At 46.2% G+C, this 13,627-nt stretch overlaps 1 protein-coding gene across 1 annotated transcript; it reads right to left on the bottom strand.

Moving 5' to 3' along the window:
- Nucleotides 1-4,548: 4,548 nt before the first annotated feature.
- On the bottom strand, nucleotides 4,549-12,300 carry TMED8 (transmembrane p24 trafficking protein family member 8; the record flags this gene model as incomplete). Its single annotated transcript, XM_084208386.1, is given in 7 exon segments — nucleotides 4,549-5,849; nucleotides 6,966-7,265; nucleotides 7,504-7,642; nucleotides 8,549-8,678; nucleotides 10,961-11,039; nucleotides 12,079-12,234; nucleotides 12,237-12,300. Coding segments are annotated over 7 exon segments (1,086 nt in total). The 3' UTR covers nucleotides 4,549-5,631.
- Between the last annotated feature and the right edge of the window lie 1,327 nt (nucleotides 12,301-13,627).

Here is a 13,627-nt window from a genome sequence, read left to right as displayed (position 1 = left end):
TGCTGCTTTTGGGCTTAAGTCAATGAGACCAGGTAGATGGGCACAGTTCCAAAAGTGACCCCAGCCTTATTAAAGATTGGTCCACAGTTCAGAAAGCAAGAACTGAATAATAGGTTTGCCACCTACAGTGCAATTTATCTTAATAAAAACCATTAACTAATGGCTTGAAAACTGGGACATACTATCTATGTGTCAGCAAGTGATCAAAACTGGTTGTAAGGCAGGTTTTGTGATCAAAACCACAGTATAGTTTTAAATAGAGATAACCACTAGCATGCAACAAGCTGTGCAGCTGAGGATCAGTAAATCTGGAATATCTCATGTACATACAGGTCAGAGTTCCCTTCAACAGAAATAAATCCTGATTAGAAAGTGGAGTAGGTGCCAAATAGTACATCATATGTTAACCAGAACACACACACAGAGGTTTCTGCAGATCTCACAGCCAAGGACCAACAGCAATCATTGAGTGGGGCAATGCTGACATTGTGGCAACACTGAAGGGTCTATTCCATCTTCTTCTCTTTAGTGCCTCGGGTGACAGTGTGCTCTCCCCTCCCACTTCTGCTTGAGCAGTAGCCAGCCACCAGAGGTGGTCAGGAGGATTGTATCTGGCTTAAGCTGGACTCTGAGAAGACAGATAACAACACAATAGTTAAGGGCCACAGGTCTTGCTCAACAGCTTAGGGCCAGTTGGGCACAAGGAAACTGTAAGTCAATCATCTTACTCTAAATAGTGGACTCTCCACATGGCAGTAGGCTGTGCCCCAGGATCTCCCCTATACTAGGGATGCCTCTTAGGGTTAACTTCTTGAGGCTGATTCCTCGCTCAGGAATTCTCACCAAGTGCTTAATAGCATACAAAACTTTGAAATATCAGCTGAGATACAAGATTGACTGTGCACATAATCCTTTAGGTGAAAACTGCTGGCCAAGTCTGGGACTAAGTCTGGATCCAGACACACCTAAATTCCTCTTGAGAAAGGAGTTTAAAAAATAAGGGGGTTCCTTTCTAAACTTCATGACTCAGCAGAGGGTATCCCTGACAGTTTTGTCTGACCCTGTCCTCTATGCAGTGAACAGTTAAGTTTACCTTGCCGTCATGTCTTGTTAAACTATTATCACATTTACTCATAAAATCATAGAATGGTTTGGATTGGAAGAGGACCTTGAATATCATCAAGTTCCAAATGCTTTCCCTTGGGCAGGGACACCTTCAACTAGACCAGGTTGCTGTAACTGCAGGGTTGTGCGGGAGACAGGTTACATGTGCTGGGGTGCTGTACCTGTGTTGCTGTGTGGGCAGGAGATGGGTTACACCTGGTTCACAGCACTGACCTGAGTGGAGGGTGAGAACAGCTGTAAAACATCTGGGGAGAGCTGGGCATGCTCCAGTTACTGCTGCATGCAGTGCTCCATGAGCCCAGGTGTACTGCTCTCCGTACGTACCGCAGGAGTCGCACACTGCAGCCATGTCATGGTCATTTCTGATGCTCCTGGCACAGCTCTGCTTTACAGGTCTTGTTTGTCCAAGTATTTTGTACCATATGTGTGTGAGCTGACTGACATGACTGATGCCTGCCGTCTGAACGATGCTTTATTAATCTCTTTGTCACATTTTTAATCAGCAACTTTCATTATTCACAAACCAATACTTTAAAAAGGGTGGGGGAGTAAAATCCCCATAGTTCCTTGTGATTTGCTTTTTTAACTCAACTCTCCTTTAAACTAGAAGCTGTTATGAAAGGATACTGTCAATTGCAGAATGTGATGAATAACTCAGGTGGCCTGAGCTGCAGAAGTGTCTTCATAATACTCAAGTGCTACTGCTGGACTTGGTTATCAGCTTTTTAAGGAATTACTTTACTATACGGGTATGAAGAGTTGTCCAAAATACAATGAAACTGTTACTGTGTTAAGAGTGTTTCTAGAGGTTTCAATAATTCAGATTTTATTAGCAATGACAGTTTCAATAAACTTTTAATGAAATGTTAATTTCTTTTATAAAACAGCTCATTAAAAAAAATCTCATTTCTTAAAAGCAGTTATTTAAACAATTTTCTGAGTCTAAAGGCCTGAAGAGCCTGGGGATTTTTGAGAATTTCTGAAATTTCTGTCTGAATGTGAATTATTGTGTGTATCAAATGGATATATGAATTATAGTGTATATCAGATGGATAGACCATAATTTGTAAGGACACAGACCCTTTTCCCTCTATCTCATAAGACCCACTGAAGCTGGAAAAGAAGTACAGTCCCATCTCCTGACCATTTGGGACAGTTAATTCCAGCACTGACCTTATTTTCAGAGACTGGCTTGTGTTGTTAAAGGATTTACTAAATAAACTTGCCATTTCCCTGTTGTTGGTATCTTTTACTTTCTACATCATCTGTTTGAAGGAAACTATTAGTCTAATACTCTATTGTAAGACTCTACCTGATGCAGTCTTTTAGGTAATGGATCTAAGTGAAATTCCATAAACTTGGAATTTGGACAATTTGGAGTTCACAGATTGACTTAAGCTTGTACCCACTTTTACAAAAACACTTCCCTGACAAGCATTGAGTGATGAACAAAAGTATTTTTTCCAAATTAACAACATAAAAAAATAATGTAAGGAACAACCTAGTGAAACCTCTAAGAAAAATATAATCCCTATTTTTTATTTCCTTCAACAGTCCTGCAGGACTTCACCACTGAGTTTCAACACATGTTCTCCCAGAGGCTGCAGAACAGCCTGAAGAACCCTGGCATTGACCACAGATATATGTGGCTGAACTTACTACTCTGGGACATGACCAACTTCTGTATTTTATGTGCAACTTTTCTTCTGGCATTGGCCCATAGTGTTTTCTGTGTGATCATAAATAGTTTTAGGGTGTTTTCCAGTGACTCGGTACAAAAGGTTCATCGAATCATAGATTATGTTGAGTTGGAAGAGGCCCATCATGATCATTGAGTCCAGCTCCTGTCTCAGGACACCCCAACAATCAGAACATGTGCCTGAGAGTGTTGTCCAAACACTCCTTGAACTCTGACAGGCTTGGTGCTGTGATCACTTCCCTGGGGAGCCTGTTCCAGTGTTCAACCACCATCTGGGTGAAAAACTTTTTCCTTATATCCAACCTAAGCTTCCCCTGACTCAGCTTCAGGCCATTTCCTTGAGTCCTGTCACTGGTCACAAGATTGAAGAGATCAGTGCCAGCCTCTCATGAGGAAGCTGTAACTGCAATGAGGTCTCCCCTCAGTCTCCTCCAGCCTGAAAAGACCAAGTGACCTCAGCCACTCCTCCTACAGCTTCCCCTATAGACCCTTCACCATCCTTGTGGTTCTCCTTTGGATGGTCTTTAATGGCTTAATGCCTTTTTTACATCGTGGTGCTGAAAACTGCCCCCAGCACTCGAGGTAAGGCTGCCCCAGTGCAGAGCAGAGCAGAGCAGGACAATCCCCTCCCTTGCCTGGCTGGTGATGCTGTGCCTGATGCCCCCAGGACAGGGTTGGCCCTCCTGGCTGCCAGGGCACTGCTGGCTCAGGTTCAACCAGGACCCCCAGGTCCCTTTCTGCAGTGCTGCTCTCCAGCCTCGCATTGCCTAGTCTAGACAAAACATACCAACTATGAAATGTTGTTAAATTGATGTTTTATATCAGCAAACATACTACTACTTCTCCGTTAGAGTGAAGTCTGTCACTCCATCAGCAATACCTAGGAACTGGACAGGCAAAGAGTGAAAAAAACCCCAAACTCCTTCCCTAAATTGCTCAGGCCTGATTCAAGTGCTGTAGAAAGGCCACAGGGTGGTTCTTCATTTCATCCATGAGAGGTTAAAGGAATAGCCCTCTCCAAGCTGCTAACTGAAAAAGCAGCTTGTTCTGACAGATATACCAAGCCCTAATGTTCTGTCTCCCTGTGCTCGACCTGCTTGAATAAAGCAGCTCTGCAGTTCCCCCCCACCCTGGTGAATACACTCTCTCTTTTGAGAAAGGTGGCTGTTTTCTCCCCTTCTCAGGGAGCAAAGCACCAATAACTCTGCTCCTTCCCTACTCCTCCAGAAAGCCACTGTGCTCCAAGTAGACCTCTTCTAATTTTCACTCCTCCTGCTCCCAGCTTGGGCTGCTCTATTGTAGACTGACTGCTTCCTCTCTTACCATTTTGACCTACTAAGTGCTCTGGAGCAGTGAATGAGTAAGCAGAGATACTTCAAAGTAAGCTTGAATATAGAGCAAATTGTACAGCATTACAATATACCCTTCAAAGGAAATAGGCAGCCCTCCTATGAGAGCAAAATCTTTGGCTTTAACTACCCCAAATAATTCTGTCCATTGTTTCCTCTCAATAGAAGGAATGGACCAAGTAGAGGTGCTTTACCTGGACAATTTAAAAATAAAACTCAGAACTTTTCTAGTATCACTGTGGAAAGTCATTTTGTGTCTCTGCAAAGAGGTATCAAAATATAAATACAGCAGTATTCTTAGAAAAGAAAACTATCTCAAGTTAAAAGTATTAAAATAAACAACAGTTACTAATAAACATGTTTCAAAATTCATCTCTGATGGATTAACTTCTCCTTGTTCAATTCAGCCACTACTTAAGCAGGTGATAACTAATACCATCACCTAGTCACCAAAACATGCCAAAGAACTTCCTAACAATACCTTTGCAACAGCAATAGCAGCTGATAAACTGCATTTCTCTGAGAGCCTTCTTCCTTGCTACATATGGTTGCAATACCAGTGAACCAACATCCTGCTACTAAGAAACATTTCCTGTATATTTACTGGTTGTATTCCAACCATTTTGTATTCATTCAGCATGGCAGTAAGTAACATCCTCTGCTTCACACCTGGATTACAGAAAAAACTTCTGGTAGTCACTGAGGTTTTAATCATCTACATATGCCTACAATCAACAGATATAATATTCAATTCTTAATCTGTAGAAAAGCGTTCCTATGGACTACGAGGTGTGCACCCTGCTCCCACCCCCTGTTCAAACATGAGCTGTGACTGCTATGTGGGGCCCACCTGTTGTAGCACTGCCACACCACTGCAGCATGGGCTGCTGCTGGCCAGCTGCACTCCCAGCCACTTGCATGAGTGAAGGAAGCACTGACTGCTGGTGACTGTAGCGATGGTAGGTGATGGGGCTACCCTGCCTAAGTAACAAGCCAGCTGTGCTTCTGGCTCACTGAAGCTAACAGCTGCCCTCTAGTGATGCAGACGCAGCAGGAGAGTTGGAAAAGTTATTCACAAAACAGTAACATTATTTTCACTTCATTTTGTACCAGCACAACAGATCAGAACCACAACCACCTGAACGTGGCTTCTGGGCAATTGCCAGCTGTGACCTGAAGGCCCAGCCCAATGCCTGCATAGAGCAGACCTCCCAAAGTTTTAGAAAAAGAGCAGCTGCCTGGGAACAGCCAGGCAGTCACAACTACCTTTCTCCCCTGAGACAGTGGGGAAGAAGGGTGTGGGGTGTGGGGAGAAACCAGTTCATGTCCAAAGGAGAGCTGGCAAAATTGCGCCGTGGTTCTGTCACGCAGCAGTGCCCGTCAGGCAGTACCAGGGCTGGGTGGCAGCCTGCTACACTCACCATCACCTGCCTGCCATCCTTGCCCCTTCCCTCTTCTTCAGCTAGTGTAGTAGACGTGAAAGAACAGAGTCTTATTGCGGAGCAGAGAGTAGGAGTTATCAAACTTCAGCAGGTAGATGCCCTCGCCCGGGTACTCGTGGCTGCCTGCCTGTACCTCCCGATGGCTGTTCCTGCGGTACACAGGCATCACCTCTCCATAGCGGTTCCGCAGATAGCTTTTGGAACCCCGTTCCACATCACCCACAGGGGACAGTCCTGAATGGGAGAGAGGAGACAAGTAAGTAGGGCAGAACCACTGCATGATCCAGAAGAAGACCAACAAGACCAGAACACAACACAGACATGCAGCTATATGGAAGGCTAACAGGGATAGCATTACCCAGAGCATCTTCTCTGACCTTTCTGCAAATAATTCCCACAAAGTCCAGCCTTCCTTATCATAACAAAGGTCATACCAAGAGCCAGTTCTCCTGGGAATACTGATGGGACAGTATTTACTAGCCCACCAGCCCAGTCCCCTCTCTTTTTTAGCTTAGACACCTTTCACACACCTCACTGTTTTCATACACGCAACAGCAGTCCGGTGATATAGACTTGAAGCAAAGAGAGGCAGGAAAGCTCTTAGCTGTTACCACATGGTGTCTATGTCCTCAGGTCACTTCTCCAAAGGGATTCCTCATAAAGGAACCTACCCCTGATTACAGGGTCTGCAAAATTCTGACATGAACCTCCCAGCTACACTGATCACTCAACATACACTCAAGCCATAGAACTGGCAACATTACTTTGTGTTTCCCAAGTAAAATGACAAAGGTAGCAAACATTTCAAATACAGTCAGAAGGAGCTACTGATGTAATGGGGAAAAAAGAAAAGAAGAAAAAAACCAAAAAACTAGACCCCCCCCCCCCCCCAATTAACAACGAAAAACACCAACCCCCCCCAAAAAACAGCAAAAACCAAAACAAAAAAAAACCCAAACAAACTAAAACCCTAAGAAACCAACACCCCAAAACAACACCTTCTTGCCTCCACTCACCACCAGAAATTTCTCAGTCTGAGAATCTAACAAAAACAGGTTAAAATTTCAGACTTTAACCTTTTTATCATCTAGAAGTTGACTGAGTGAATTCTGATTTTACTTTTCCCTGTGTTCAATTTTAAGAATGCTCTTGGAGAGGACAGCCATTGACATATGCTGAAGCAGGAAGGGCCAAATGCTTTCTTATCAATCTAACCAAGAACCCAGTAGGCTGCAGAGATAGCAAATGGGCTGACTAAACAAAGTAGATGGAAATTGCAGCATCTCACAGACGCGCTCAGCAGCACGGCAACAAGCAACACAAATTAACCTTTATAAGATCTGCACTAACCTTCAATTTCCTCGTCCTCCTCTTCATCCTCCTCATCACTGGATTCACTGACCTGAACAGTAACGGCAGTGCTAGTAACTGTGGTCCAGTCAAAATAGACTCCAAACCCAATGTCGTAGTCATCTGTAGCAAACTCCCAGCAAATGCATTTCCCGTCAGGATGGGTTGGCACACGGACTGTCACCACCTCGCCTCGCTTCACCACCATCCGGCCATTCTTCTCCTTTCCCATCTTGGCTTTGAATTCCTTCATCTTCTCAGTGGTCCACATGGTGGGTGCAGCCAGAGGTGGAGGCTGAGCTGAGACAAGGGAGAAGTTCACAGGTTTACATCACTTTTCACTACTGATAAACTATTACCTGGAAACAGTGAAGCTATTTCTGGTAAGAAGCCCCAGATGTGAAGTTTTTCCACTCACTAGCCAGGAGCCCAAATTCCCAGCAGGAATTAGAAGTACCCCCAGGACAGCCTCTGCTGTTCTAGTCAGGGCAGGCACTTAAAAAATTACCCAAACAAAAGTTCTGCCTTCAGGACTCACCTTTTCTCTGCTCCCCAAGGAGGTCTGCAGTCTCCAGCTCAGCTGAAAGGATATCCACAGCACCGGTGTGATCTGACTGAATCATGACTATATCCCCTACTCCCTGAGGTACATGGTAGCTGGTTAATCGAACAGCTTCCTGCACAAAGCACGTAAGAAACATTGTCACAAAGACCGACCTGTTAAAAAGTCTCTGCCTAGATTTGAAGCAACTCATTAGTAACTCAGGCATCTTTATGAAACCAAGTCAGACCTGCAGAAGCTTCTGTTATTAGTGTAGGCTAGCTCTGAGACACCTCTCGACATTTGTTTCCCCCACTGCACCAAAGTCATGAACTTTGAAGTCAAATGCTGCATCAGCGGCACAAATTTCACTTCCCTTGGTCTCCCAGGGAGTCCTGGGAAGGCACATTTTTGCACTTGCATCAGAGTTAATTGTCACCCCTCAACAAAGCAGCAGCCTTATAGATTTAGCTAACTATTCTTGCAAAAAATTCGCACAAACAATCTCTTTAGGGAGAGAGATTCAGCTCTGTGTGCATCTAGATCACAGCCACAATCAAACTGCCATTGCTGCATCCTAGATAGAAACCAATCTGGTTCACTCTCTTCTCATATATGCAAACTTGCAGGTCCTGAACTCGGTGCCACTTGTACAGGTTCCCCTGACTCTATCTGTAGGACAAACAAATTTGCTGCTCACAAAAAGAAACAAAGGATTTCAGCTCCCTCTTCCATAAATCCACAAGAATGGAATTTCCAGAAGCACCAGATAAGAGCAGAAGGTGACAACTACGTTGAAGCTTCGGTAAGCAAAGAAGCAAGGACTAGCTGAAGACACAAGAGGGATTTTGCAAATTAGACTGATACCCTTTATCTCCCACTAATGCACAGGAAAAAATGTAACTGAATCTATGTTAGTACTACTTTTGTCTTAACACAACCCTTAGAGCCTCAGTCCCACAGAGGCAAGCATAGTAGTAGAGTGGGAGAACTGTTGCTGCACTTCGGTCTTCACTCTCAGACATAAGAAACATCCATCTACCTTTTTGAGAGACTGGATTTGGTCAGGCAGCTTCTCTTCTAGTACAGCCACATTCTGGTTCCCCAGAGCGCCAATTTCTTCTTTCGAATGCTCTGTTGTGTCGGCACTCAGGTGCGCCCCGGCCTGTGACCTTTTGGAGGAAGAGAGCAGTACAATTCAGCACTTGCACCCAGGGCATGGCCAGCAGAGGAATCACTGCTCTGGAGCTCAAATTTCAAATGAACTGAAGGAACAAGCTTCTGTGGTCAGCACCTGCCAACTGGACAAAGAACCCCTGCCCACTCCAATCCTCCCATGTCTGCATGATTACTTTCCATGTGAGCCAGAGGGAGCAACTTTCATGGGATACTCCATATTTACCCTCCTTTAGATGGCAGAAATTCACTGCACTCACCCCACAGTATGCTGGCTCACCAACACTATACTACGGACAGACATCAGTAGCAACTTTTCTGCCCAAGAAAGGACAACTTTTATGCCGGCTACTGCATGGCATCTGCATACTGCCTCAGAGGTCAACTGGATCGGTGAAAGAATTCAGAACAATTTTGACAGCCATCCTGAGAATGCCATCTATTTAAGTGGCCCCTTATGCCTTTCCTACTAGCAATTCCAACAGATACAGGGAGCACCCAAGTGTCTCTCTGCCATATCCAAATACACCCCACAGATAAGCAAGCAGTAAGACACACAGTGGGCAGCACAATAACTTAAGCAAAGAGGTCTGAGTACTGCACTGTAACGAAAGAAAATGGACATGCTAAAACAATAAGAATGGTACATAGCAGGAAAAGAATGGGCAAGAAAGGAAACATCTCTGGCATTTATTCTCTGTTGAGGGTTTTCTTCTAAATCATATTTTTTAAATTGCTGCATGTTGTCTATAGGTAGACTTATAATCCCAAATGAACTCAGATGCCAGAAGAATGTCCTGACACATTCTGCATCCACAGAGAAGACTTGAACATGACAAATGTGGCTTTTGTTTCCAAACTGTTACTCCTATGGCACTACAGAATTTATCCAGAAACAAAGCCATTTTTTACTTATATTCTCTCAACAGTTCCTTTCCTAGAACTGGCATGATAGACCAGAAGGTCTGTAAGAACAACTCAAATGAGATGAATAGCAGGTTCACAAAATAGCAGCAGATGGATGAGATGAGAAGGATACTCGGTGGGAACAATTTTTTAAAGGAAGCATTCTTGGACTTCTACGCTATTGTTTTCCAGCCTGTTTGCATTTCAGTTTAGCTGTTGCATGAACACACCTAGATGGGCTATTTGGTCATTTGCTACCACAGGTGCACACATCTGCTCAAAAAGCTCTCCATCAACACAGGAGCTTACAGCTTGGGAATTTTTTCCTCTAGATACATATCACTGATACCTAAGAGTCTCACTGAAAGAGTAGGAAGAGCTACACAAGCTTTCCAGGCAGACTTACAAAGACACAGTTCAGCTGATTCCTTGTCACACAAACCTTTTGGACCATCTCCATCCCTTTCAAAGAAGATATAAATTAAGACAAATAGGTAATGTCCACAAATATCTATCTTCTACTTTAACTATTTTTCTCAGGATCTGTATTAATCTCTTTAAAGAAAATTAGAGGATACAATAAAAAGATGGAAGAACTCATTTATAGTCAGGAAGTCTGATTGAGATGTCAGCAGCATCAAACCAAGATGGCATCAAACTGCTGTTTTGGTAAGAAGGGTAGTTTGGTGTGGGTTCTTTTTTTCCTGGATTTTTGCATTTTTTTGATGAAGCTGTGGTTTACCTACTGTAATTGACTCACACATTTCTGAAATTGCATCCTGTGCAACAAATGTATCCTGGGCAAATGAAACTGCACTGCATAGTATTAATGCTTGTAGCCAGTTACTTGGCCACAAACACCATGTGCCCAGCCAGTACCAACAAGCCAAACATCTGATAACAGGGTTGATCAGCAGGGTTAATGGAGAGACACGGAACACAAACAAAGAAAAAAGCCAAAATGTTGTCAAGAAAATAGTAAAAGGCATTTTCTTGTACAGCTTCCACCAGATGTACAGACAGTAGGCATGCTCAATTCTTAAATAATCCTCCAGATAGGATATAGAAAATTTTCCCCTGAAAATGTACTAGCTCTTATAATAGATTGTAAGAGGTTCCTTTCAAGCTGAATGACTCTGTGATTTGAATAGCTGAGCCACGAACTACATTTCACAAGCTTTAAAACAACCTTAAAGCCTGTAAGAACAGGCCCTCCCATACTGATTCTGGTATATACTGCCCCAAAGCAGACAATTCAGTCTCCAGTCCCTTCTTTCCACCTGCACAGAACAAACTGCCATACAGAAGAGGTCACAGGAGTGAAACAGACTGTCATGCATGTGGGCCACAACACACAAAAAGGTTTTCCTACCCGCTCTGTGAAGTACTGGGCTCCAAAGAATGAACTAGCTGATCTGCAGGCTCTGTCTTTTGGGCTGAGTCTTCATTTTCTAGCAACAAACAGAATATATCAAGAGAAGGTGAAATAAATGTTGGTGTTTATAATACACTAACAGGAAAAAAAAAAAAACCTGCAGCCAGCACTCAGACACTGACAAGGTCACACAGCTGTGGAACAAAGACCTGTGCCAACCAGTTTTTCGTGTTATGAGCTGTATCTAGAAGCTTGTGGTACAAAGATTTTTAATGGCCTCAACCCTAGGAAAGGGAGAACAAAAACCTTTGCATGTTTCTGATGTAAAGCCATTCTCAGAAGAAGGGTTCATTCAGGAACTACTAATCCTAGCTTTAGAAGGACAGAACAAGGCCAAATTCATCATGTAAAGCTGAGCTGACAAAGCCTGGAAAAAGCAATCGTGCAGCAGTTCACAAAGGGCACTGATGAGATGGAAATCCTAGATCAGTGCTAAAAGGACCGTCTATAAAGATGGCTCCTGCTCTTCCCCTACTCTCCTGAACTCAGGGAAAGCTCTGTCCCCGTACGACTGCGGTACGTGCTACACAGCCCTGCTCTCCTATCGCGCTGAGGCCGTGAGCAGGGCACGGACAAGTTCCAGCTTTTGCAGGGTGCTGACGCCCCTCGGGGCCGCTGGCCATTCCCCAGAGCCAGGGCGGGAAGGAGACAGCTCCAGCCCGGGCCACGCAGCCCACGGCACGGCCCAGCTCCCGGCTAGACGGGGCCTCTGTCACCGGGGAAAGCACAAACCTCCATCAACCCTCGCTCTTCCCGCTGCACCGGGAGGAAGTCTCGCTGCAGCTCCGGGTGCCCGAGCGGCAGGTGAGCGGCGCGGAGCCCGCAGCCCGCCCCTCTCCGCTCGGCCCCGGCACAGCCGGCACCGCGGGCGGCACCCGAGCCGCTGTTGTCCGCAGCAGGACCGCACTGCCACCGCAGGGAGCTGCCGCCCCTGCACGGCTCCTCCGGCAGAAACGAGCAAACCGCAACACGGGGGAGAGTCCGCTCCGTGTTAGTTAGCCCGGCTAAACACGCGCCGCCGGGCTGCCCCCTGCCCTGCCCAGCCCAGCCCGTACCTGCGGGACCCCGGGGCGCCGTGTCGCCGCCCGGGGGCTCGGAGCGGGAGCCGGCGGCGACGGAGAGCGCGTCCGACATGGGCACGGCTCGGCGGGCGGCCGGAAACACCCGAGCGTGGCCGGAGCGGGGCGGCCGGAAACACCCGAGCGCGGGAGACGGAAACACCCGAGCGAGTGCGTGTGAGCCGGACCGCAGGGAGACGGTGGCGCCGCGGTGCTCATCCCTCAGCCTCCCCTCTCGACAACGCAGCCAATCAACATTTAGTTCTGCAGAGCCGCGGGGCGCGGGCGGCGTTGCAGGCTGACAGCAGGGAGGGAGTGGCGGGAGGGAGAAGGGGGCGCACCTCCAGGAAGCCATGGTTGCCAAGGTAACAGGGTACCGGAAAGACGCGTTGCCGCGGCGGCCGCGATGGAGCCGCGCTCGGGTCCCGCGGGGACTGGAGCGGCTGAAGGGCCGCAGCCTGAGCCTGAGGGCGCGGGGGGACCGCGTTCCGTCTGCCCCTTCCTGACCTGGAGCGCCGAGGAAGTGGCTGAGTGGGTGGCGCAGCTCGGCTTCCCCCAGTACCAGGTGCGGGGCTGCCGGCCCGGGCGGGAAACCCCCGCCCTCGGCGCCGCCTGCACTCAGGGTGCGTGTGAGAGCGGCAGGGGGGCGGTAGTGGCAGAGGGCGATCCTTCCCCTCCGCTTCCCTGCCCAGGAATGCTTCAGGGCCAACGGCATCAGCGGCCGCCGCCTCATCCACGCGAACTGCTCCAACCTGCCCGCCATGGGCGTCACGGACTTCGGCCACATGCAGGTGCAAAAGGGCCACTCGGTTTTATTTCCTTCTTTTACGCTTTGCTGGACACAAACAGGAGCTCTGTCTCTTCCTCATTTTATGAACATGTAATTGGTCTTTTTCCTTTCAAACCTATATATTTTCTTTAACAAACACTGATAGTTAAGGCTGAATTTCGGGGCTACAGTCTGGCCTTCCAAAGCTTCCTAAAAGTTCAGAGAATCAACAAATTTACTTAAATTTCATTACCCTCTTTCACTTCCCTAGTGGAAACCACAGAGGGACCACATTTACAGAGCCAAATCATCTGTTTTTCATCACAATTTGAAGTTGCTTTCACCAGAAGGCTCAGGTAGAAGTTCAAACCAAGAAGAAAGAAAAAGCTCTATGCTCCAGTGACTAGAGTATTAACACTGTTTATTTTATTCTACAATACCAAAATGCAATTTCACCACAGTTCTGTCTGGCTGCACAATCTTAATGGTTTGTTTGAAACTAAATATGCCACCAAAAACATTAACTAGTGCCATGACTTCGCCTGTTGTTTTGACAGAAAGGCATCAATTTAACTATAAGTTTTTCAGACAGCAAGCCTTCTTGAATATTTCTGGTACAAGCAGATAGAGACTATAGTCATTTGTGCTTTCCAAAAGTGGAAGAATTTTATATGCTTTGTTAGCCTCACCCTTGTATTGGGATATAGGGACATAGGGATGATGCATGGTGTTAGTTCAGCTGCTGAGTAATACTAGGCCATGGGTTAGACATATCAG

Source organism: Fringilla coelebs (genome assembly GCF_963513975.1).
Source record: "Fringilla coelebs genome assembly, chromosome: 6".
Taxonomy (NCBI): Eukaryota; Metazoa; Chordata; class Aves; order Passeriformes; family Fringillidae; genus Fringilla; species Fringilla coelebs.
Note: the sequence above shows the minus strand (reverse complement) of the source record. Positions and strands in the feature narration are given on the sequence as shown.